The sequence below is a fragment of the Camellia sinensis genome, chromosome 4 (assembly GCF_055761805.1).
Source record: "Camellia sinensis isolate YWXY chromosome 4, ASM5576180v1, whole genome shotgun sequence".
Taxonomy (NCBI): Eukaryota; Viridiplantae; Streptophyta; class Magnoliopsida; order Ericales; family Theaceae; genus Camellia; species Camellia sinensis.
In genome coordinates, this window is record NC_138964.1 from 160,894,101 (window position 1) to 160,919,772 (window position 25,672).

Here is a 25,672-nt window from a genome sequence, read left to right on the forward strand (position 1 = left end):
TTTTATTTTAAAACCCTTAACCAAATAAATTTTCTCTTTTCAAAACTCAACTCGCAACTCCACACTTAAATTACAACTCCATACTCAAATCATGATTTTAAAACTAAACCCAATGGAGTTTTCTGGTTTCTCTTTTCATATTACTAGTGGTTGGACACGTGCGTTGTAAGTGGCACGTGATTTTTCATCAACTGTTAAAAATGTAATTATACGTGTCTATTAAATTGATATATGATATTATATAAAGTATGGAAACTTTTATAGGTAAATTGATATATACCTAAAATACAACTAAGTAAGAAATAAATATATACTAGATTGAAAATTTTAAATGATAAATGAAAATTTTAACCAACATAAATATTAATTTATATTTAGATTGTTAAGATCACAATCTTATTTTAAACAATAAACAATAAAGAAGTCTTTTAAATATGTAGTATTACACAAACTTTTTTCCATCAACTTTTTACTTCAATTTTTTATAATTAGTACTTGTAATATAATTAAGGTATGAAATTAATTACAAAATTACACAATTTTGTTTAGTAGTTCATCTCATAACACAAATTTATTGAACTTACCATTGCATATTATTGTTGTAAGAATGCATTAATATCAATATGTAATATATTTTTGTACATTAAGAGTTGTTGAGTCTCGTTTCATGTGTCACGAATATCTTGCATGATGGAAAATATAATATTAGTCATTAATATATTTTTATTTATGTAGAAAATATGGAATATTTTTTTAAAGAAAATGGAATAATATTGTACCTTAATATTTAGATCAATATAGGAATTTCATAATCGTTTTCACGATATTAATAGATCCATACTTGTAAGGATTCATTTGGGAAGTGGGTTGATTTTTTGATTTTTTGTCTATTTTAGCTTAAGGCTAAAAAGCCTTGCTTGGGATAGGTTTTTTTGACTTTTTTGACTTTTTGTGAGATATATATAAGCAAATGTAGTGATCTCTTAAAAAATTCAAAACTCTCAATCCTAACATCTCATGAACCTCTTTCCTACGTGGCACATCCATTCTTCTCTCATTCTATTTTCCTATTTTTTTTATCTTTTTTTATATTTTTTATTTCACTTTTTAATTACTTATGGCATGGATATAAAAGATTTTCAAGATATTTAAAGATAAAAAATTTTCAAAATATTTAAAAATAGAAGATGAGTTTGACTCTAATTCAAATTTCTTCATCAAAACTCTCAATCCTAACATCTCATGAACCTCTTTCCTACGTGGCACATCCATTCTTCTCTCATTCTATTTTCCTATTTTTTTTATCTTTTTTTATATTTTTTATTTCACTTTTTAATTACTTATGGCATGGATATAAAAGATTTTCAAAATATTTAAAGAAAAAAGATTTTCAAAATATTTAAAAATAAAAGATGAGTTTGACTCTAATTCAAATTTCTTCATCAATTTATGTCTTACCCAAGGATATTTGAAATAAATAAATAAATAAATTTATAAATCTCAAAACCTAACTTCTATGACAATATGAAATTAGGCAAAAAGATTGGAAACAAAAATAACGTTCTAAAGAAATTAAACGGGTGATTTAACCAATTATGCAAGATTTTTAGCATCTTATGTGAAAAGAAGCACATGTTTTAAATCTCATATTGCGTTTTTTGCTCTCTTTTACTTTTGTAATTTATCTAAGTTTCTCTTTCTATATTCGTATAATTTATCTTCAAATTTGCATTTGATTTTTTTTTAATCTTTATCTTATATTTACAGGATCGATTCTTGCTTTTGATTTTTAATTAAGTTTATTCTATTTTTATCTGATTTTCACTTTCTATATTCTTATAATTTTTTATTCTTTCTTATTTCAATTAAATAGCTTTAGAAGACAAAATTTGATTAAATTATAGGTAGTAGACACAAAATAGAGTTAAAATTTGTATAATAAAATAACATAATTGCTTATTTTTTAACTACACAAAATGTAAATTTTAAAAAATTATAATTGGCACTTAAATCTTATCTGATTTTTAACATACTACCTCGATTTTATTTTTGTTTTTTTTTACAAATTTTAAAAAATTATAAGTGGCATTTCACTCTTATCTAATTTTTTAATTATTACCCTCTCCATTTCTTCTGTTATTAGAGTTATATTAGATTTTATTTTTCTTTTCAAGTTTGTCTTATCTTATTTTTTAATTTTAAATTTCAACTTTGTTTTTTTTTTTTCAATTACTGAATTACTCTCTATCTCATTTTTCTAGGATTTGTCTAATTTTCTTTTATATATATATATATATATGTGTGTGTGTGTGTATATTTATAGTTTATCTTCAAATTTAAACTTAATTTGTTTTTATCTATATCTTATATTTACAGAATCCACTCTTACTCTTAATTTTCAGTTCAACTTTTTTTTCTTCTAAAATTTATTTAATTAAATATAGTAAGATCACTAAATATATTATTTCAATACCCATCTAAATAAATATCATAGTATTTAATTGTTAATTTTTAGCATGTTCAACATTATTTACTATTTTTTGTTACTTGCCCGTGTATAGCACGGGTTACCGCTAGTAATTATGGGTTGAATGTGATGTTTTGTCTTATTGAGTTAAAACACCTATTTTGTCTTTTTTTGACTAAAATAGCTCCAAATCCAACCCAACCCAACCCATCTTCCCAAACAGAGGCTTAATGTATTCAGAGTCACTTTCATAAAACCGCCAAGTTAAATAACTTATTATGTCATTTGTTAATAATCAGCATATGACAAAAATTGATCAAAATTTTTTATTTAATGTATTTACTTTCTGCATCATTGAGTTGTTGGGATAATGTTTAGGCATCATATGATTTTTTTTTCCTTATAATTTGACTAAAATGTGTGCATGAGGTACATTATTTTTCTTAAACTTCACAACAGAATACAATTCATGTTTCAACTCGTCTAACTTTGCTTGGAGAACATATTACAATAAATCTTTTGTATTTTTTATTTCACCATCTACTTGTTTTTCTTCTAGCTCACAATTATAACTCAATGTAATAAAAATATTTTGAAGAGGAAGAGTAAGATTTTGAAACGATATCATATTGTTATGAATTTTAGAATCTATTTTCCTTCACAATGTGATTTTTTCTATGGAGAGAAAAAAAAAGTACAATATTATTGTCGTGAATGAGGTATTTTACAAAGTTTTGATTTGTTATTGAAAGTATTCATTGTGGACACTTGTTTGTATGACATGTATGTATATATATATATATCCATATTGAACATAAGTTGAAAGGAGAACAATACACAATTTCGCAATTTTTTCTTAACAAGTATAACTATATTACTAAGTGATACATGTTAGAAAATTAAAGTATCCGATGGTAATATAGCATTACGGATTGACAATATATGAATACAATAACATATATAAATTTACATTTATATATTTATATATGTAGACACTAACATATATAAGATATCACAAAAGTAATATGCGAAACCTTTTGTAACAATATAATACTGGTAACAATAAGAAGTCAATTATTTATAATTAAATAATTGGTCATGATGTAAATTTTTAGTGTTATAGTTTTGTATTTTTTGTGTATGCATTATTTTTTAATTAGATTATTAAATTCACATAAAATTGAAAGGAATTTGTGAATAATTTATGTAAAATTAAAGATTAGTGAAGAAAGATTTAGTAGAAAAAAAAGAGAAGTTTATAGTGTTTGGTTGATTTGTTATTTCAAACTTTTGTTTTGAATTTTGAATTTTCATGTTTTTTTGTCATTGATACTTTTTTTTAAATAACCCTTTTATTTTATTTTTAGATTTACTTAATTTAATAATATTTTTTAGTTTTAAATTTTACTTTTAGATTTAAATTAATCTAAATGCATTTAGAAAATATTTTTTTGTGAATTCTTTTTGAATTTTTTATTAATATTAAATAATAATAATAATAATAGCAAAAAAAAATAATAATAATAAATCATTACATGTTCGAATTTATAAATTTTTTACCAATATTTTACTTTTTAATTCTATTTAAATTATTGGATATTAAATATTCACATAAAAGTATAATTTAAATATTAAATATGAAGATATTCTAGTATCTTTAATTATCAAAATTGAGAAAATATGAAAAATGAACAACAAAATTATGAAAAACCAAAAATGAAAAAACAAATTTAAAAAATGAAACCAATGAAAGTAGTTATTGTTTAGAATTTTGACATCATACATTGATTATTAAAGTACCATGTAAAATATTATAATTCATAAAATTTAATCTAAACAAAAAGAAAGTTTATGAAGATAACCTGTCAATTTTTGAGATGCAATACAAATCTCTATTTTAAAAACGTACGCACTTTCGTCTGTCTAGATTTGAATAGATGCATACAATTTTAATATTCAACCAGAATTATTCACAACCATGGACAATTGTAAATATTATGTATATCAGTATAGAAGCAAATATAAAATATAAAAAAGGGTTTGTTCTTCAATCACCATCAATGTCAAAAATAGGGAGATGGGTTTTTTTGATAAGAAATGAAACGGTTTGTTTATATTCATATGAGACTCTTACAAACAAATATATCATTTTTGAGTGTTTAACTCTAAAAATAAAGAGATAATTAGTTTATATAGGACTTTTCATGACTTTTAAAAAATATAATATATTTAAGAGGGTAAAATTGTGATTTAAAAAAGAATAGTAGCAAATATGACAAACTTTTCACATTTTTAAAATTGTAGTAGATTAATTTTTGCTTGGTAGAAATTGCGGCAAACAGGCCTCCAGTTCAATCTTCCTACACATTCTAATAGTTGCAAGAGACACTTAGCAATGAGCTCAATCTCCTCCACATAATTAAAAGCAATAACCACCACATCAATCTTTGATGAGGAAATTACAAATCAGTAGGCCAGTGAAAGAATATTTTCATTTTTATGGTGATAAAAGTGGCATGTGTGCGTGGTACAAGTTCTTTTTGTGTTTGGTTTGGTGCAACTCATTTATCAAAGTTGCACTAATTTTTTTTTTTTTTATTTTTTATCTGTAGTGTAATTATTTTTTCACTGTCCCACTGATTTACAATTTTTTCATCTTTCATTCCTTTGTAGACATATGGCAGTTTTCCTGAACTTCAGGCCCCCCACTAACTTGAATATTGATGTAGGGTGTTCTCTTGCTGAGTCTGGAGTTCTCCATGATGTTGCCCATTCTTCACAAACTGCATGACCCCATATGCATATGAACCAAATTCAGTGTTTAAGCACCACCAAGGGTAACAGCTTCAAAAAAAAAAATTTAAAAAAAAAAAAAAAAAAAAAAATTTGTGTGTTTAAACACCAACAATGGTTCCATCCTCAAAGAAAAAAAGGGTAATAGCTTAGAGGGTGTGTGCTCACTCCTAATTTTGGTGAGCAAGTGGTTTTGGATTGAGTCTCTCGACAACATAGTTCCGGGGTTTCCCATGCTAGAACCTTGGTTGGATTAGGTCAGGCTATGGCTCAAGTTTGTCCTGAGGGAACACCATATGGTTCCCCTGTGTACGGTATCCCTACTTTGTCAGGTCTGTCTAGGCCTCTTCTGTCCAACAATTAAGGCCATTTTTTATCATGTCCAATGATGATTGCCATTGCCACGGTTGTCCATCTCCCCCTCCTACCCTTTTCATCAAGCAAAAAGCTCAAGATTTTAAGCTTGCTGCCAAGTGCCAACCAAACAAAATTCATGAAGAAAAGACCAAAAAAGAGTAGTGGACTTGAACTGCATGAAATGAACTGGTTTTGTGGAATAAAGATACTAGGGAAAATAATCTGTTTATTATTCATGGCTGTATGCTGGAAAACTTGTTTAGTACCATTCTATTACAGTGGAATAATAAGGGATCAAAATGGTCAATGACTTGTTAGGTTTTTGTAAAAGAGGGTCTGGAAATAGGATTAGGCTCTATCTAAGCCGGCAACCTATGAAGCACTGGTACTCCAAAAATAGTGCCGTACGAGTATCGGGTACTTATCGGGTGCGGGTAGGCGTACCGGTACGGCGGTACGCGTACCGGGTACGGCAAAAGAGGGTCCGGTACGTTTGGCTTATTCGGGTACGACATGGGTACGCCATGGGTACAGCGTGGGTACGCCAAGGCCATTTTTTTTTTTTTTTTTTTTCTGCCCTTGCAAATTAGCAATTATTATTATTATTTTTTAATTTTTTTGGTGCCCTTGCAGATCACTAATTTTGATGTTTCTCTGTTGTCCTGTTTGTCTGTATAAATTGTAGAAGCATATCAACAAATGATTTTAATGTTTTTAAAAAGCAATTTGAACAAAAAAAAATAACAAGGCCTATAAAGGGTAGTTCTGTGTATGACTATGCATTATGCTTTTGCTTTAGATCCTCTTAGAATTTCTTTATAAAATCTTTAATCATAACAAACTTTTAAAGTTTATGCACAAAACATTAAAAATTGATACTGTATTAGTTGATTAGTAGTTGGGAATGATGCAATTTTATGTATTATGCAAATTGCAATTGACAACCTGCACCAATTGAGAATTTTTTTCCTTTATTGTTGGTAATTAACTTTAAATCTTTCTTTGGTCTCCTATTATTTCTTTGGTCTCACCCTATAAAAATAACAAATTGATAAGATTTTAAAAATAAATTATGATCACAAATTCACAGTGCATAACATATCAAAGTGAGAGATTTCACAAATATTATTTTTAACGCTTAATGATTTTAAATTATAGGAAAATGAGTAGTTCTTTTTTTAGTTTTGATATTTAATTTTAATTTGTAGGTTGGATCCTTTAATCAAAATTATATTTAAAAAAAAATAAAAAATATCGGCGTACCGTAGCCGTACCCGTATCGTACTTTTTTTGAGTTTTGCCGAATCGGCATACCCGCACTCGTACCCGTGTTTCCTTGCCGGCAACATAGTTTCCACTGTTATGTTACATGATCGCGAAGTACCAAAATTTGAGAAACAAAGGCAAGAAGAAGAAGAATGCAAGAAAAACACCTCAGCAACTAACTACACATATCCAAAACAATCACTACAGAAAGAAGGCAATCAGACTATCCAATGTCACAAGGGTGTATGCAAATTTTCCATTGAATAGAAGAAGAAAAAAGTATCCCTAAAAAATGAGAAAGACCATTCCTCATAGTAATTATCAGACCTAACCCTTGAATCAAACTAATCAATGTAGTAGCCTGAACATGAATTCCCTACAATAACTAACCACAATTTTTATACAATTGTCCAACTCTTAAAACACATTCAAATTGGAATTGATGAAGAGCAACAGAGAGAGAAGATAACCTAAAAAAACTAATTACCCAATCTGGAGCAACAGGATTTGGAACTTCATCAAGCAAACAGCACCATAATTCCTTTATATATATATATATATTAAAAAAAAAAAAAATCTCATTTTACTTGTAGACAATTACAACACAAATTTGAAAATATGAATTTTAGGCTTTGTAATTTTCAAACAATATATGTGATAGCGCTTAAAGGTTTACCTAGGATCAACAAATGCATCAAGCAATGGACTGGTGTGGTACTCTCTCTCCATTGAACTAACCAAACCGAACCAAACCAAGCCTTAAGTCTCATTAAATCGGGTCGGCTACATAAATCATTCTTTTCCACTCAACTCTATCCAAAACCATTTCACTAGTCAAATTAAAGAGATTCATATCTATTTTACTACACCAGTTCACGTCAATCTAAGTCTACCCATTCCCCTAACACTACCATCTACCGTCACTGTATCGCATCTCTTCACTATTGCATCTCTTCTCCGTCACTGTACTCTCTACATTGAACTAATATTTATATAACAAAAAAAGAGGCTGAATTCTTATCCTCTCTTCCACTAATGCGTTTATGTTTGTAGCTTCTGGTAATTGCATGTCAAATATCATACACCAATTGGAGCCGAGGCTTACCTCCATCAACAATGCTGCACACTTCAAGAAAGTAAATAATTTTTTGATCGGTAATTCAAGAAAGTATATAATCAAATCTTATCTCACTTTACATTATTCATTACTTTTTTTTTTTGTTGATAAATCTCTACATCATTCATTACTCTACTCTTTTTTCAACTCATGCTTTCTAAATTTTATCTTCCTTAAAACCCCATCTGACTATAATACTCCTATGCCAAGCTTTATGAGCTTGAATCTCTCATGATAATCATCATAGAACCGCATATTGTATTTGTCATAGCATCTTCAAATTCACTAGTTCACCGTATATTCGCTAGTTGTTTTGACTAATTTGCAGAGAATTTCTTATGATCATATCAACACTATCAGTGTGATTATTATACAACTACACTCCTTCCATTTTAGGTCTTCAAGCCAGGTTGATCGTAAGCCAAACACAAAAGATAAAAACACAGGGAAAAAAATAGAAAAGAAATAAAGCCAACTAGAGGGAGTTCACCACACACACTGACCAGAAAATGTGTGGGCACTGGCCACCAATCCCAATTCCTTATCACACAGGCCAATTGGTTTTTTTACCACATAAACCATATTCAGCTTTGGCAGTAGTTTCAATAAGCAAAATGTCATCAAAATCGTGTCTTGGTACTCACCACTAGAATAGAAAGATTTTAAGCGACATCAGTCCACAGCTGCATCCCTTCATCAAATTTTACAACCATCACTTCTCCCTCCACGTAATTTTAATTACATAGAAATATCTTTCCGTGCCTGCCTTTTCATCTTCAACAATAACAATAACAATAACGAGAACAGAAGAATAAGAACTTACAAAACACGGGTTCCTTCTTGTTCTTATTGGCAAGCCATTGAATAAAGTCATAGACCATCCTACCCATCACAATTCACAAGATTAAATGATTTCTTTGTAGCTCTCTCTACCATTTTCTCAAGAGCACAGTCTGAGGTCTTATAACTCATCAATACAAGATAATAGTGTCATAAATAATGTAGTTCACATAATCTGGGAAAAATCAAAGAAATTAAACGATAAAATAAGTAAACAGAAAACTTATACATAAAATTTAAAGAATCAGATTAAGAGAAAATTAACCACCTGCATGAGCATCACAAATGATAACTTACAAAGAAAAACACCCAAGATAAAAAGGAACAAAATTTGGTGTTAAAGCATTTCCTAATCAAAATTTCATTTTGGCTCATGGATTTGGGTTACCTTGTGTTTGAATCATCGATTGTTCAAACAAACAAAACCCAAACAATAAAAAAATTATAATTATACAAATTTGGAAGTGTTTGGTGAGAGAAACAAGTGAATACTCTTAGAGTGACTCTTCAAGCTCATTAGCCTTCTCTTTCTTCTTATTGAGTTCTTCTTCATACTTCTTCAATCTCTCGTTCCACTTCTCCTATACATATATACATATAAATCCCAAAATCATTGAATTGTTGCAGAGAAAATAGGGAAAAAGGGTGGGATCGAAGATTGAAGACGAACCTTGTAGCTAAGCTCAGCCCGGTGCATTAAGTAAAACCCTAGAATGCCTCCGACGAGGGTACCTGTGATGATCCGAACGTAGCCCCATCTCACTGAACTCACCATCTTCTCGCTCCTCTCGCCCAACCCAAATGGGAACAATGCATACATGCACATGTATCTATACATGTACATATGGGCCCACCTAAGATGTTTTGGGCTACCACTATTTTGGCCCATTTGATTGACCCATCATTATGAGTTATTACTTAAAATTAAATTTACAAATGTTATGATATTTCAGATTCTATTTAAAAAATTTTGAGCTAATAAGCCTTATTTAATAAAATTAAAAATATTATCATTTTTTTTTAATTTTTAAAACTAAGAACATTATTAATTTTGTATAGTAATATTTCAGATAATTGTTTCACTAACTGATAAAAAACACAGAGTATGAGGTTAAACATTTTTTTCATTCTACTTATTGGTTTGATTCAACTATTCAATAAAACTGATAATATTATTAGTTTTTTTCTAGTTTTAAAAGTGAGTACATTATTAATTTTTTTCATTTTTAATTTTTTTTTTCAATTTTGCATTATCATGCTCCTTTATAGACACAAAATTTTTATTTTTACACAAAAAAATAATTCAATTTTTTCAAAATTTTTTTTGCATATAATATATATATATATATATATATATATATATATATAGATTTTAGCCTTTTCAATTTGAAAGTTGATACTTTAAAGTTTTGAAAAGCAAAATAAATACCAAATCATTATGTTCATTTATAGATAGTCATAAATAATGAACAATTATTGTTTGAAATACAATTCTGACTATTAAAAATTTAATGGGATTTAAAGGTCTAAATATAAGTTTATAAATTTGGACTTGTGTATAAATGCGCCAAAAATTATTGATTAATCCTTGGCATCACGTGACCATGCTTTAGACCAATCATAAATTCTCATATTCATTTATATTTTTCAATTACTCAATACAAAATCATAAATTTTACCACCTCCATTAATTACAATATATGTAAAGCGCCACGTGACTCTCGCTAAATTAACCAATAACTTCTCCATTTGATTGCCCCTTGATGAATTTGCAATAAGGGCTAATGAACCAATGGAGTTGGCCAGAGTAAATGAGTTCTTTCATTTCTTGTTTTGCTATTTTTATTTTTGGAAAATATGGGATTGATTTTAAGATTTTTGAAAATAAAAAATATATAAAAGATATTTTTACTTATTTTCAAAACAAGTTATTGTTCTGTCTTCCCTTCATTAATACTTCCAGCCACCACCCACCGTTATCATAGGCCATCAATCAACTACCTACAAACTTTAGCCACCTTTCGGTAACTCTTCTGTAATTAACCAGTCACCGACAATCCTTTAGTCACCCCATGAGCTCTAGTAATACTTCGACTACGAACTTCGACAACTAACTTCAATCACTATATTCATCCATTCTCCACTATCGTCCATCCTCCACTATCGACTAATACCGTTCACAATTCACAAAATATACTTCTTTTAACATATCAATAAACTTCAGTCAATCCTATCATGAGTTGAAAGTAGTTTAATTATATATATAGTTTTATAATGCATACAAAACATAATAAGAGAGTTGAGTTGAAAGTAGTTTATATATATGTATATATAATTTTATAATGCATACAAAATTATCGTAATAGGAGATACAAGACTCCCGTTTACTACACACTGACAAAAAAACAACTGCCACGTCTTGTCAGGTAAATGGGATTACACCAACAGGTACAATTATAACATAACAAAAATTGAAATGCATTCCAAACCAAGTCCAATCCAAGCATGGTAAAACCTAGGGTTTTAAGCTTAAGCTGCAAATGAACCGTATTGTTGATAAACAGACTTAGCTCAGCCGACTCGCCTTGGCTCGTTTATTAAACAAGCCGAGTTCGAGCTCAAATATTAGACTCGTTTAGTAAACAAGCCAAACTCAAACTCAATAAACAAACTCGATAAATAAATGAACCCAATTCGAACTCAGCAAAGTTCCGCTCAGTTTATTTGCAGCCCTACCCACTACTGTTCATCAGGCTAGACATTTACAAAGAGTTCAAAAACCGATATCTCATTACAGATATGAACTGTTACTTTGGACAATAAGCATTGCCATAACTATTTTTTGCGAACTATTTCATTCAACCCATACAGTACAAAGTTACAGATAACAAATTGATCAAAAACCAGATAAACCCTTTCCTAGCAAATATACAACAACTTCCCGTCATGGAACCCTACCCGGACACACTCATCAAACAATTCACTTCGACTAAGGTATGTGTATAGTTCATCTCTATGCATAATTACAATGGAAGTGACAGACCACCGGTATTGATCTGTTTTGTAATCTACAACACAAAAAATAAAAAATAAAAAGCAGCATGCTAATCCCTGATGCATCAGAAAAACAAAGTGATCAAGGCTTTTGCTGCATTACCAATCAATCACTACCCGTTGCCTGTGTATCTTTCTTCTTGAACCGTACACCCTTTTGGACGAACTGTTGCTTTTGTGTGGGCTCCACTAGTCTTAAACGGGACATCACGTAGGCTAAAAGTTCTTCGCGATGAGAAAAAGTGAAATCCAAATGGGCGTACTCAAACTCGTTGTATGATACCTCCACGCTCGAATCCCTCATCAACTTATAGTGTTTTCTCACCATTGAGGGTCGGATCACCTTGTCCTTGCGACCAGCAACAAGATCAACGGGAATGTCGATGAGTCCATAGTATTCCCCCAAATTGAATGGCTCAGGAGAACCATACACTTCCATGTTAGCCGCTCCACTCCCGTAATCGAACATCATAAATTTACCTGCCCGCTTCATCTGTGCCAGGTGTAGAGCCACGAGAAATGAAACACCTGGCATGTCATTCATGTTGTAGTGGGGTAATCCTATCACTCCAATCCAGTTTGAGCTGTCTCCACCGACGATGTAACTCATTAAGGTTTGAACAAGTCCTCCAACTGCCGGGTAGTTATGGAAGTCCCGAGCCAACTTGTTGAGCAGCATACGAAAAAATCGTGTTGGTATATAGAAAGCAGGCACGATGGGGGCTAGCATAGGAGCCACCAGAAGGAATAGGTACTCCACGATTGTAAATACAAAGTTGGAATCAGCATGAAAGCCAGCGGGTGATAATAGGATCAATCTTGAGAGTCTATGGGGCTTTTCTTCGATCCGGCGTGTAATGACATACATCAAAATACCAGCTCCACCCAAGCTGTGGCAAATTGCACAAAGTTTGTAAGGCTGGTCACCAGTGATTTCTTCGTCCGGAACAGGTTGGTTGGACTTCAATTCAGAAATTTTTACTTCATGGATTTTCTCAAGCATTGCAGGAATATCCTCAGTCCCATGCTCGTTGATGGAGTAACGCCAATACCTGCATTAGATTAAAACATTAACAGCCTGTTTGGGAATTCATAAGAGAAAAGAAATTTGTGAAGTTGAGAGAAGATTGTGTTCTCTCCTTGTTTGGTTAAGCCTGAAAGAAAAGAAGAAAACTAGTGATTCACCCCTATCTTGTTTGGATAGACTACACAAAAGGAAAGGGAAAAAAAAATTATTGCAAGCTATACTACCAAATTAACCTTTTATGTTTTTGTTTCTTTAGATGGATATTTTGGTATTAGAAAAAAGTTAGTAATCACCTCATATCTTCTCTCTCCCAATCTCTCCACTTTTGGAGATATTTAAAAAGTGGATTTTGAAAGAAATCAGTTTCTCTCCATTTCTTTCAATGTCCCCCCATTTCTCTCCTCTCTAGTAATCCAAACAAGTGATTAGGACTAAGAAATCAAATTCTTTCCCTTTTTCTCCAAATACTCAATCCAATGGATTGTAAGTTACATAGCTTATATTGCAGTTTGAATAATTACATCTCATAATACAAAGGAGATCTACAATAAATTTTGATGCAAACAAATTAAGATGAGGGGTTCCATAAGATGAGTGTACAACTTTCACGCGGAACTTACTGTCTCGAGGAAATGTTCTTTTCAACATGCTCCCTGGAAACCAAACCACGGAAGTTCCCAAGAAAAACATCATAACCTGAATAGAAAAACAGAAATAAATCACTAAAAGCAAAAGGGAAGCATAGGAATCTGATATATCTTAGAAACTGAAATTACTCACTGAAAACACAACAAACCTTGATCAAAAGCTGCAAAAGCTGGAGAACCAACGACTCCATTAGATACCCAACTGGAAAAGGAAACAGCTTATAAGGGTACGAAAGTGATAAAACGAAGCACAATATGTGAGAGTTAAAGATGAATAAGGATCTTCTTGATTTATTTGATAATGAAAAGGACTCTGACTAGTGGAAGAATATACTGGTAATGAAGTGCATAGATGCCCCATTACCCATTTGCAACTCATATCAAAACTTTCGGTCCCTTAAATATTCTTTGGTCACATGACAATAAAAGACACTTCTCCGCTTCACACATCCTGTTCTATATGAGACCACCCTTATCAATCACCCTTACTACTAGTTTCACAAGGGCTGCACTCCAAATAATCCATCTTAATCTTCCTTCAAGCTAAATGTTTCAAACATACCTCTTCAAAATCACTTCACTATATATGTAGAACGTTGTTAATACTTTTTACATGGTATCAGAGCAAGGTTAAGACCTTAGTATTTCTCGCTTCACTGGCGGGCGGCAACCTCGCCTTGGCCGCCCGCCGGACCTCAACCTATTCCGCTTATTTTCTACACATACCTTGACTTCTTCAACATTTTCTTACACCCCTCCTCCGCTATGTCGGCGGCGGCACCCGCATCATCGTCTAGCCTCTATCGCCGTTCACCTTGCCTCTCACATATCCGTGGTTGTACTCTTACTCGTCGTCGTCGTTGGCGTTTCTGGCGCTGCTTTTCTGCTCGTCACTGCTGTTTAATACAATTCTCTATTTCTCTTTATACATTAAAATTTTTTTTTTTCTTTATCCATTATTTTCTTTTATTTTATTTTTCTTATTAAACAAAACAACACCACAAAATAACACCAACAACATTCCACAACCTTGTCATTTTATTCATATCAGGGGATCAACCCCGATCACACTTTTACATAAAAAAAAAAAAAAAAAAGAAAACCCACACAAACAAAAACAAAACCACCACAGCCACAATGGGATTTTTCTTCTCTACTCAGCCGCCGGTCTTTTCTTCTTGCCTCCGTCCTGGGTGGTCCTTGCCGGTGTTGCCTCCGTGCTTCCTAGACCACCAAGCAAGTTGCCTCCTCCCTGCTCCTCCACTACAGCATACGGTGGACCTCCAAATCGGAACATCACGGTGGCCTTCCGCTTCAGCTCCTTATTTTCCGCCTTTAGCACACTTAACTCTGCTCGCGCATCCTTATACATGCGTTGGAGCAGAGCCAGTTGGGCGTTTAACTGCTGCACCTCATTTGTCCTACTCTGCAGCCGGTTCGACAAATTTGTAACCGCAGTCATGGTTTCCACACATGACTTCAATGTATACTGATTGGCCTCCACATCCGACTGCACTGCCATTCTTTGCTCCACCGACCGCATCGGAAAGTTCAACGGAGCAAAACCAGAGGTGTTTGGTTGAGGTTCACGGGCCTCCGCACCAGTTATCTCTCTTGTTGACTCGTTGAGGTCGGGAAAGAGAGTGAGTAGACCACGAGATGAAGAGGCCATATTCTGGGTAGCTGAACGGGAAGAAGAGGCCATGTTTTTTAGGTTGCTGAATGTTTCAGCGAAATAGCAATTTGAGACTGATAATGTTCGGAAGGGGAGTGTTTCAAGATTTGCAGCTCTTAGAGGCAATCTCTCAGAAAAACGAATATCTCTCTCAGAAAATGAAGAGTTTTTCAGAAGTTTTTCCCAGGTTTTTTTGTCTTCGCTTCTGCCTCAAGCACAGCCTCCGCATTGGTTTATATCGACACTGACGACGCGGCCGACACGCCACTCTGTCGCTCACGTGCCTCGCCGCGTCTCCGGCTCACCTTTTGATGGCTCGACGCTTTCTGTCGGACACGACTTTTGATGAAGTGGGCGCGCCTTTTGAGGGCGCAACTTTTGATGGCACGTCTTTTTATGGATTGGGCACGCATTTTGATGGCACGTCTTTTTATGGATTGGGCACGCCTTTTGATGGCACGCCTTTTGAAAGATTGGGCACACCTTTTGAGGGTGCGACTTTTTAGGGGTCCGACAAGACTCTGTAAACTGTCCCGACATTGATTCCGGTTAGTTCCTTCATGGGTCCGACAAGACTCTGTAAACTGTCTCGACATTGATTCCGGTTAGCTCCTTTATGGGTCCGACAAGACTCTGTAAACTGTCCCGACATTAATTCCGGTTAGCTCCTTTATGGGTCCGACAAGACTCTGTAAACTGTCCCGACATTGATTCCGGTTAGCTCCTTTATGGGTCCGACAAGACTCTGTAAACTGTCCCGACATTGATTCCGGTTAGTTTCTACAAGGGTCCAGCAAGACTCTGTAAACTGTCACAACAACCGTCACAACATTGTCTGCTACAACGGTCCGACATGACCCCGTAAACTGTCTTCTACATCGGTCCGACATGACCCCATAAACTGTCTTCTACATCGGTCTGACACGACCACACAGTGTCTGCTACAACGGTCCGACATGACCCCATAAACTGTCTTCTACATCGGTCTGACACCGCCATCCAGTGTCCTCTACACCGTTATGACACCACCATACAGTGTCCTCTACATGGTTATGACACCCCATACAGTGTCCTCTACAACGTTATGACACCACCATCCAGTGTCTTCACCAATGGTCTGACACGACCATACAGTGTCTCTTATCCTCTTTTATTTTTATGTATTTTCTTGTTTTGTTACTCTCTCCAAACTCAAGTTGGTTAGTTCCTATCCCCCTTGAGTTTGCGGGGGGCTGTTAAAATCCACCTACTCTCCACCTACTTCACCCACTTAAACCTACTCCACTAAACCTAACCCACTACACCACTACCACCTCACCTACTCCACTAAACCTAACCCACTACACCACTACCACCTCCACTTCACCTACTCCTTACCTACTACACACTCACCCTCTTCTATATATAGGAATCATGAATCATTGTAATAGATATCAATAAACATCAATCAATAATACATAAATTCTTACAGTTTCTTATTCACAAAATAATCTTTGAAGGAACCCTACTCATGTAATTTATATTATAACCTGATGTATGCTCTTCCAAATTGATGAATACCATAATGGGCTATGTCATCCTCTTCTTCCTCCTGTTTCTCATTTTTTCCCTCTTCTTACAACCTAGAATACATCATATAAAACCGCCGTTTCAAGCACCCATAACTTCTAAGCTTCTGTGTGAATGATCAAACTTCCAAGAACAACTCCATGTTCAGATTGCTTTAAAAAGATAAAATAAAATAAAAAACTACCAAAGCCCTACATTTCCGTCTTTGTAGTGGATGAATTTTAACGAAGAGAAGAAAATACAAATGTACCCCTCACCTGCCACTGGGGCTTGAAGAAACTAGATAGCAAATTCAGCAAGGTAACTATTAAGTAGACCACACGAGTCAAATTTAATACAGATATAAACCAGGTGGTACTTAAGAAGAAAAACTCAGCACCCAGACTTAGTAAACAGATCCCATGTCATAGAATGTGACTGATCATGTTATGTTTTTTCAGTAAAGTTAAGATAAATAGACAACCTCCCACATATTCAGGAAGCCCGTAGCATTTTCATTAGCCAAGAGATGAGAGAAAAGTATAAGGGGGGAAAAATATAACTCACCCCATAGATGAATCCAATATTCCATGTTGCAGATAAACAACTTTCCTTGAATCACGTCTGTTACACCAGAAGCAATTGTCAAACACATTGAATAAAGTTTTTAAGACAACACAAAATGGCAAAAACAAACTTCAGTTCAGAAGGAAATGAAAAGTTCATTCTACCTTGGAATTCTTTCCAATGTAAGTACATATCCATCCGCTGTCACTACACGAATAGCTTCATATGGATACCTAAAACAGATAGAGAAGTAATAAAATTTACGTAGATACACAGAAACAAGAAACTAATATGAAACTCCATGTGATAAATCTAGTGCAAATGCATGTATTCATGCCATCAGACTGCAGTAGCTGTAACCCAAATCCAAACTAGATTCCAGACAAGGATGGTTGCCCTAGAACCAACCAGGAATAACAGCAGAGAACGCAGTTTGGCTGACATTCAGCTGAATGATAAATTTGTACACCTTGGTTTAAAAAAATTAAAAAATTAATAAAAAATCCAAATTATATATCTGTGTGCCTCCGTATCATGTCTCATCTGTATGTGGTGCCCATATCCATGTTTCTTAGATAGAATTCATGAGAAAACTTTAGTTGAATTAAAAGGTTATAACCAAATAATAATAACAACAATAACATTATTAAAAAATTTAGATGTGTGGATGTGTGGAAACTTGGAAGAAAGACATCATAATTGTGGGTACAATGCAGCACCACATTTTCAAGTTGGTACAATTGACTTCTGCACAATGCTGAAGGAAGAATAGAGTCTCCAGATTAGATCAATAAACTCACTAATTATTTAGCCCAAAGGAAAATAGAACGACCATTTGTCAAAAGAAACCAAGGACGCTGCAAGCCTCCAATGGAGAAACAAAGGTCTGCTTTTCATGTATGTATGCTTGCACAACTTGTGTGTGTAAATATAAACATGTGACTAACTAACCTAATTATTTGTAAGTAGTTGGAAATAAATTAAAATACCCAAGCTCTGTTATGACATCCTGACAGGTTCGAGCATCTGTATTCAGGGATTGGTGAAAAGTGGTTTCCCTTTCTGTAGGGGTCGGATCATCCTCTCCAAGAGTAGCCGTGGAGACAGTGGCACTGGGATCCAAATCACCAGCAGCAGTGTCTTTACTACCACTGGTACGAAAAGAAAACCACCCCAATAGTGCTTTAAGTGTTTCTGATGGTGAAAGAACACAATGCGCTGCCTTGTGAACAATATCAAATATTGCTTCTATAGAAATTTCAATCGCTAGATGGAGATCCTGATTAACATAACATCATAGGTAAATAAGGAATTATCCATAGAAATGTTTTGCATGAGACATACAACAATAAAAGAGCAACTTCAAATATATATATATATATATATATAAATAAAAACAACGGAGAATATAGGAACAAACCTCTATTACTCCACGTCTCCTGTCAGTTGTGCGTTGCATGAAATGGTCCTTTAGGGCGTGTGCTTTATTGGTAGTGCGTAAACGAGATGGCTGCCTTTCTATGTTAGCAGGCACTGTTGACCCCCTATAACAAGAGGCGGGATAGAAATATAATGGTATCCCCAACAGAAATTTCACAGGAAACAGAATCCATGAAAATATGCATCTGATCCAACGCGTCCAGCGCCTGCCAATCTTGTTGAAACTACTTGCCCTGGAGACCCTGGAACTTTGTGATAATGGAGATGCAGGAACTATGTTCCCATCACTATCTTCCTCGCCAGATGAGTAATCTACACTTGATGATGTATCAGAATCCACAGAAAGTTCATGGATGAACTGATTGAAAGATGACACACCACTATCATGGTGAAAAAAAAGTTAATTACATCAAGAACTGGAAGGCTTTTTACAAGCATAGACATAATGATAAAAACTGTAACTCTAAAAAAAAATTTTACTAACCAAAAGGAAAATGTTTGAAAAGTCAACGCGTGTGTTTTTTAAATAATAATGCTATGTGAGTGTTAAAACCCAGATATATCTACTAATCAAAACATGGAAAACTTTTGCACCCAAATGCTAAGGCCAAGTTTGGCAATCCTAAAAAAAGTCAAAAAGTTAAAAAGTAACTCAAAAAGTTAAAAAGTTATCACTATTCACCAAAAGTCAAAAATTACGGCTGCACAACACCCAATCCTAATTTTCCTCTACACACTAATTTATACAATTTTTTAATACACATTTTTCCATAAAAAGTCAAAAAGTTAACCCAAACATCCATATTTTTTTCCTCAATTTTTTAATCCAAAAAGACAAAAAGTACACTTATTGAGGACACCCCAAACAACCCCTAAATGTAGCCATCAACAAAAGTGTTAATCCTTGAAGAAAAGCACAGAGATCCAAATATATTTCTTATAAACCAGGGGGTTTACTAGAGAGCAAGGTTTCAAAAAGCGGTGTTACGTAACGGTTGCGGTGGTAGGTGCTATCCGTTACACCCGCTTTTGCAGTGTGACAAAAATTCGCATGTGTAATTGCTGTTTCGGTGCTACGTAACGGCCGTAACAATCCGTTACACACTTTTACAACATTCTGAATAACTTCCTTTCTATTAAAAAAAATAAAAAAAACTTCACAAAAAAAAAACCGAATACTCAAATGATCCAAGCCTAAAAAAAAACCTTGTATGAATTTTTTATTCTTTATAATTTTTTCAAAATTTTTATTTCATGACATTATTAGAATGTAAAATAAAAATATATATAAATAGTGGTTGTATTTATTTTTATAATTATTTATTTAATATTTAATTTTAAATATTTTTTATTTTGTTACCGTAGTGTGTTGTCTAAAAAATGTCTTTTAAAAAAATAAATAAAATCAGTAGCTCAAAAATAATTTTTGTTATGGCACAATTTTTATTTTTATAATTATTTCATTTAATAGTTAATTGTAAATAATTTTATTTAGTTGGCTGTGAAATGTTGTCTAAAAAATGTCTTTAAAAAAAAAAAAAATCAATAGCTCAAAAATAATTTTTGTTTATGGCACAATTTTTATTTTTATAATCATTTCATTTAATAATTGTAAATATTTTTTATTTAGCTCAGGTATTGGTAAAAAATAATTTTATAGACATTTAAAATCAATTATTTTTAAAGTCATTAACTATTGAAATAAAATGTCAAAAGCTCCTTTTATAGTAATTTAAAATATGAAATACATTAGATCATACTTCAAAATTAACAAAAATTGATCAAAATCTATTTTAAACCCCAATAAATGTGATTTTGGGGGAAAAAAAATGCATATCAGTAAGTTTTTTCAAATTGTGAGAAAAATAAAAAAATTCACGGTTCCAATTACTACAACTGTTACGCTACGACTTCTACACCCCGCAACCATAACCGCGCCACCACAACTGTTACGGTGACTGCAACCGCTTTTCAAAACCTTGCTAGGGAGAAAATTAGAAGGGTATGAGCACATAAAGACTCATGAGAAATGTGTGAAGGATGCAGTTAATAATGCTCTTCTATTGTTGATTTAAAGATCAGACAAGGGAGTTTAAACAAGAAAAATAAAAGGAAGAGGAATGAATGCATCAATACTCTAGAGAGCAACTCATGAAGGATGCAATTAGTCAATTCTCTTATATATAATTTCAACAAAAGTTTTCTAAACAAATTAGTGAATTCCTTTCAAAGGTAATAAATCCTATGCAACTTTCAAACAATATAATGGTGAAAATGAAAAAGCAAACCCATTTAGAAGATCTTATTATAGTAACAAAACTTACTTTTCCATCCATCGTGGAAACCGCGGACCGCGAAATGTTGGCCTAAGCTCCCAGCCATGAATACCCTCGAGAATAGAAGTCTTCCCAGGTAAAATGGCTAACAGAAGTGCTGAAATTCCATTTATCAGCCTCACAATGTTGTTCAAAGACTCATACGTGACTGTTTTCACAGACCTGAATCAATAGCAAAATCAAAGAAAAGAAAATGTACACTCAATATTTTATTCCTTTTTATGTAAAAGGTTCGGTTAAGCAATGGAAAACAATCAATAATTGACAGCATTACATGCATCAATCAAGAAGCTGAAGGGAGTAGGTAGACACATACACTGAAGAACAACATGAAGCAGTCAACCACAAAAAAAGGGACAAATTTTAGGGAAAATATGCCTTCAAGGCTGTTGGGATTTGTACCACATCTCACCAATGCTAATGAAAGCACTCCCACGTACACATCAAAGAGAAAAATAATCATACAGATTTACGTGGTTCGATCCAAAACATTCAAAACCTACATCACTACCCGAACCCCATGCTCAAGAATAGTTGAACTCTTGCTCACCCGGTGCCAACGGTATTTTTTCTCTCACCCTTACATCTCTATTTTTTTCCCTCACTACTCTCTCAATCTCTCTCAGAGAAACCCTACAGTCCACATGACTATTTATAATAGTCTACCTATGAGAATCCTAATCCCATACGATTAGGTAACCAAATCTTACACTTATTAGGTTTCCTAGTAGATTATGGACTCTACTATCCTAACCCAAATACATATATAAACCAACCTAATAACTGTATGAGACCCACCTCTATCACATGGGTGGACTAATCCTAACAAAGACAACCCAAAATTTAATCAAGAATTAGATAACCCTAACTAGAGAAAAGTAAAAAATTGAAGCCTCTTAATAGTGTGCCTAGGAAAGGAAGAAAAGGAGAAAACCTCAATTGGGCCATACAATGGGAACTGCCATATGTGTGACATGGCAGGGACAGGTATTGGACAATTTTATATGAACCCAAATGTCAAGCTTGTTTCAAGTTATAAAAGTCAGATTTTTCATAGCTACGTTCGATATTTCCACAGATCAGCGTATTATCAATTACCTTATAGATGGTGTCCAAGTCTCTAGGTTCTCTAGGTTCCTGAGTTGTATGGTTATGGTCCATGTAGAATTGTCTAGTCCTTTCATTATTGGGAATCAGTTGCCTCATAATCAATTTAGAAACTTCTGTTTCATGAGAAATTGGAAAATCATTTTTCTAATGGGAAACCATCTAATCTAACTTTTTTTTATCAAAAAAAAAAAAAAAAGGAAAAAAAGAAAAGAAAAAAAGGAACCATCTATGCTTCTATATAAGCAAGCTTTTCTAAGAGATAATAACACAACTTTGATTATAAGTTTTACAAATTTTTACTCTCTTTTAATGGTAAGACTCCATCAACTTCCAGTTGAGACTTTTAGAAGGCCTTTGTGAGAGCCTAAGGTTTATATCTCTTTATTGTTCTTTTCTTAGTCATAGGGTGGACAAAAATCAGAACCAACTACTCTTAACACTAATTTTAGCTCCACAATGACCTTTGATCACAGAACCATAATGGCTCTACCAATCTTTTCACAAAACCTTACAAATTTCCATTGCTATACAAAAGCTTCAGCTTGCTGTGTTTTCAGTTTCATCACATAAAAAATAGTAAACCTCAACCAAATCCAACCAGAACCTAAACTTTAACCGCGGCATTATCTTGTCCATCATGAACCCCTAAATTAAAGCCCTAGCTTACCATTATAGATTGTAGGACAGCCGTGGTTCTGTTCCTTTAAGGCTCCATCCCACAGTCTCAAGTCCCAACTATTTGGTGTTGGCTAGCGTATTCTATATTTCATCAATCAATTTCACAATTAAATTGTAAAAGCTTGCCTCTTTCTCTTTTTCTTTTTCTTTTTCTTTTTTTTCCTGAAAATGGCCTTTTCTCATTATCTCACCCCTCTTCTCAGACTTCCTCTTATCCTTTAACAAGCCCCAACTTTAATCAAACAACTCCTCCATGCATGTGCATCTATTAGTCTCCTTTGCACATAGCCAAACCATTTAAATTATTTCCATTCATCTAGTCCTCAATTTTTGTTGCCCCATAAATTCCTAAAGCCCCAATATTTCTTAGCACCAATCAGGTAATTCCCACAAAACCAATTACCCATCGCATCGCAATATTACCAGAAAACGCTAACACCCTAACGAATTACGTATTGCTACGCACGTTCCGAAACATGGTTACACTTCCGTTCCAAAACAGTAAATTTAGAGATTCAAAGCGATTCCAAAAGTTTATTTGAAATATATTTCCTTAAATATTACCTTAAAATATATATATATATATATATATATATATATGAAATAAAATCTAAGGTGAATCAAGCTTTGACAAGACAAAAAATATCAAAAATAGGTCATAATTTTTATAGAAATAATTTACTGCATGAAAATATATATATCTATATATATTATTGAATACCTAATAGTTAAGAGAAAACTACTCTAGAAGTACCTTAAATTCTTAATTATAATAAATATTTTACTCCTATCGTACCACATTTTAGAACATGTGGCATACCACGTTCCCGTTCCATATTCCGAAAAGATCCACATTCTAGGTAACATAGACCCATCATGTCCTACAATTGGAAGGTCTCAAATCCCTATGTCTATCATGCATACACATTTGTTATATCCCAAAAACTGCTTCTCTCAATTGAATTAATAGGACTTCCCATATTAAAAACCTAGTAAAACAGTTGAACTTCTTTATCAATTCTCCAACAAAAAACGCTATTATAATACTCACACCCAAATCAATCTATCAAACAGTCTAGCTACACAAATGGGATTTCACAAAAATCAAAACAGTTGAACTTCTTTATCAATTCTCCAACCAAAAAACGCTATTATAGATGCTCACACCCAAATCAATCTATCAAACAGTCTAGCTACACAAATGGGATTTCACAAAAATCAAAACAGTTGAACTTCTTTATCAATTCGTCAACAAAAAACGCTATTATAAATACTCACACCCAAATCAATCCATCAAACAGTCTAGCTACACAAATGGGATTTCACAAAATCGCAACAAATCAACATGCATCAAAAACTATTCATAAACCTACAAATCAATCATATGCACATACATAAATATCAGTAAAGAGACAGAACGTAACCAAATAGCCTAAATTATTATAAAGAAATTAAAAATAAACGAAAATTTCCATTGAAAATTTGAAACCCATCTCTGGTAATCAGACGGCGATCATCATAAACCCACGCAAATACATACATATAGGTGATGATATTAATATATGAAGAGAGAGAGAGAGAGAGAGAGAGAGAGAATTGAGGACTGACTCTTTGGTGACAGCGAGGACGGTGTCAACGAGTCGTTGCATTGGTGGGTATGTTAGGTTCTGCTGATTAAAGAAACCCAGATCGATAAGGAAAGCCAACAACAACCCCAAGATGATGATCCGCGCGCGAGAGAGAGAGAAATGGGGACGGCGATGGTTCTTGTCGTAGAGAGCCGGTCGTAAAAAAAGTTTTAAGCCGGTTTAGTTTTAAATAGTCTAAAATGAGTTTTGAGTGTATTTTAAAAAGTAAGTTGTTGAAAAGGTTTTTGAAAGTTAAAAATTTATTTGGTTATTAGTTTTGAAAATAAATTTAAGATGATTTGTAATTTTATTTTTTATTTTTTTGTTGAATAGATGGATATAAAAGAAAATTTGATTGATTAAAGTACAAAAATGTAAGAGAATAAGAGAAAAAATAATTGATTGATTTATTAATAATAATAAAAAGAAGAATAAAGAGGGGAGAAAAAATATGTTTGGTTATGTGTTCCAAACACATTTTCACCCACTTATTTGGGTGTGATGTTTGTTTTAAGTTTTTAAATTATAATTTCAAACTTACTTTGGAAAAAAAAAAATTCATGTGAAAAATTTGATCAACTCGGATGTCCTGTCAGTTAACCGGAACAGTATTCGATTTTTCTTTTTTCTTTTTTTTTTGGGCACCTGTTATTTTATATTATAAATAAAAAATATTTTTAATTTTTTTTTAGTTTTTATATGAACTTTGAATAGAATTTTAAGTTGTGTGTTTGGTTATGAGTTTGTAAATTTTTAAATCAAATAACTTTTTTAATTTCAAAAACTCAAAACTCACTTCAAAACTTATAACCAAATAAATTTTTGATACTCAAATTATAATTTCAAAACTCACAAACTTAAAATACAAGTCTATTCTCAAATCATATTTAAAAAACTCTACCAAACGTTATCTAAGTTTTGAGTTGTATTTTAAAAATTTATTAACTAAATAAATTTTTATTTCAATTTTTTATCCAAATCATGCTTTTAAAATTAAATTATTATCTAAATTTTTTTTTTCGGAAATGCCACGCGTTGAATGGTGATTTGGCACCGCCATATGTGTCGGTGTGATGTTCTATTCCCTTGTGCGTAACGTGTTGGCGAGTACACGTGTATGTA

At 32.9% G+C, this 25,672-nt stretch overlaps 1 protein-coding gene and 1 non-coding gene across 6 annotated transcripts; both read right to left on the reverse strand.

Annotated features, from left to right (window-relative positions):
* Nucleotides 1–4,740: 4,740 nt before the first annotated feature.
* LOC114263724 (uncharacterized) lies at nucleotides 4,741–8,882 on the reverse strand. Of its 2 annotated transcripts, none has more exons than XR_003629689.2 (3): nucleotides 8,645–8,882; nucleotides 6,892–6,974; nucleotides 4,741–5,250 (listed from the first exon to the last, which is right to left on the reverse strand). It is a non-coding gene; the product is annotated as an uncharacterized LOC114263724 (transcript). The 2 variants fall into 2 exon arrangements; XR_003629688.2 differs by having other exon boundaries at nucleotides 6,881–6,974.
* A 2,784-nt stretch (nucleotides 8,883–11,666) lies between these two features.
* LOC114263723 (uncharacterized) lies at nucleotides 11,667–25,003 on the reverse strand. Of its 4 annotated transcripts, none has more exons than XM_028204321.2 (9): nucleotides 24,531–25,003; nucleotides 21,123–21,296; nucleotides 18,779–19,178; nucleotides 18,348–18,637; nucleotides 17,523–17,591; nucleotides 17,359–17,415; nucleotides 13,718–13,770; nucleotides 13,542–13,617; nucleotides 11,667–12,946 (listed from the first exon to the last, which is right to left on the reverse strand). In XM_028204321.2, exons 1-9 carry the CDS (start codon nucleotides 24,569–24,571, stop codon nucleotides 12,001–12,003), a joined length of 2,106 nt encoding a protein of 701 aa, XP_028060122.2. In that variant the 5' UTR covers nucleotides 24,572–25,003; the 3' UTR covers nucleotides 11,667–12,000. The 4 variants fall into 4 exon arrangements, with proteins under 4 accessions (XP_028060122.2, XP_028060123.2, XP_082722854.1 ...); XM_028204322.2 differs by having other exon boundaries at nucleotides 18,779–19,110; nucleotides 24,531–24,747; XM_082866728.1 differs by lacking the exon at nucleotides 24,531–25,003 and adding an exon at nucleotides 24,201–24,452 and having other exon boundaries at nucleotides 18,779–19,110.
* Nucleotides 25,004–25,672: the final 669 nt, after the last annotated feature.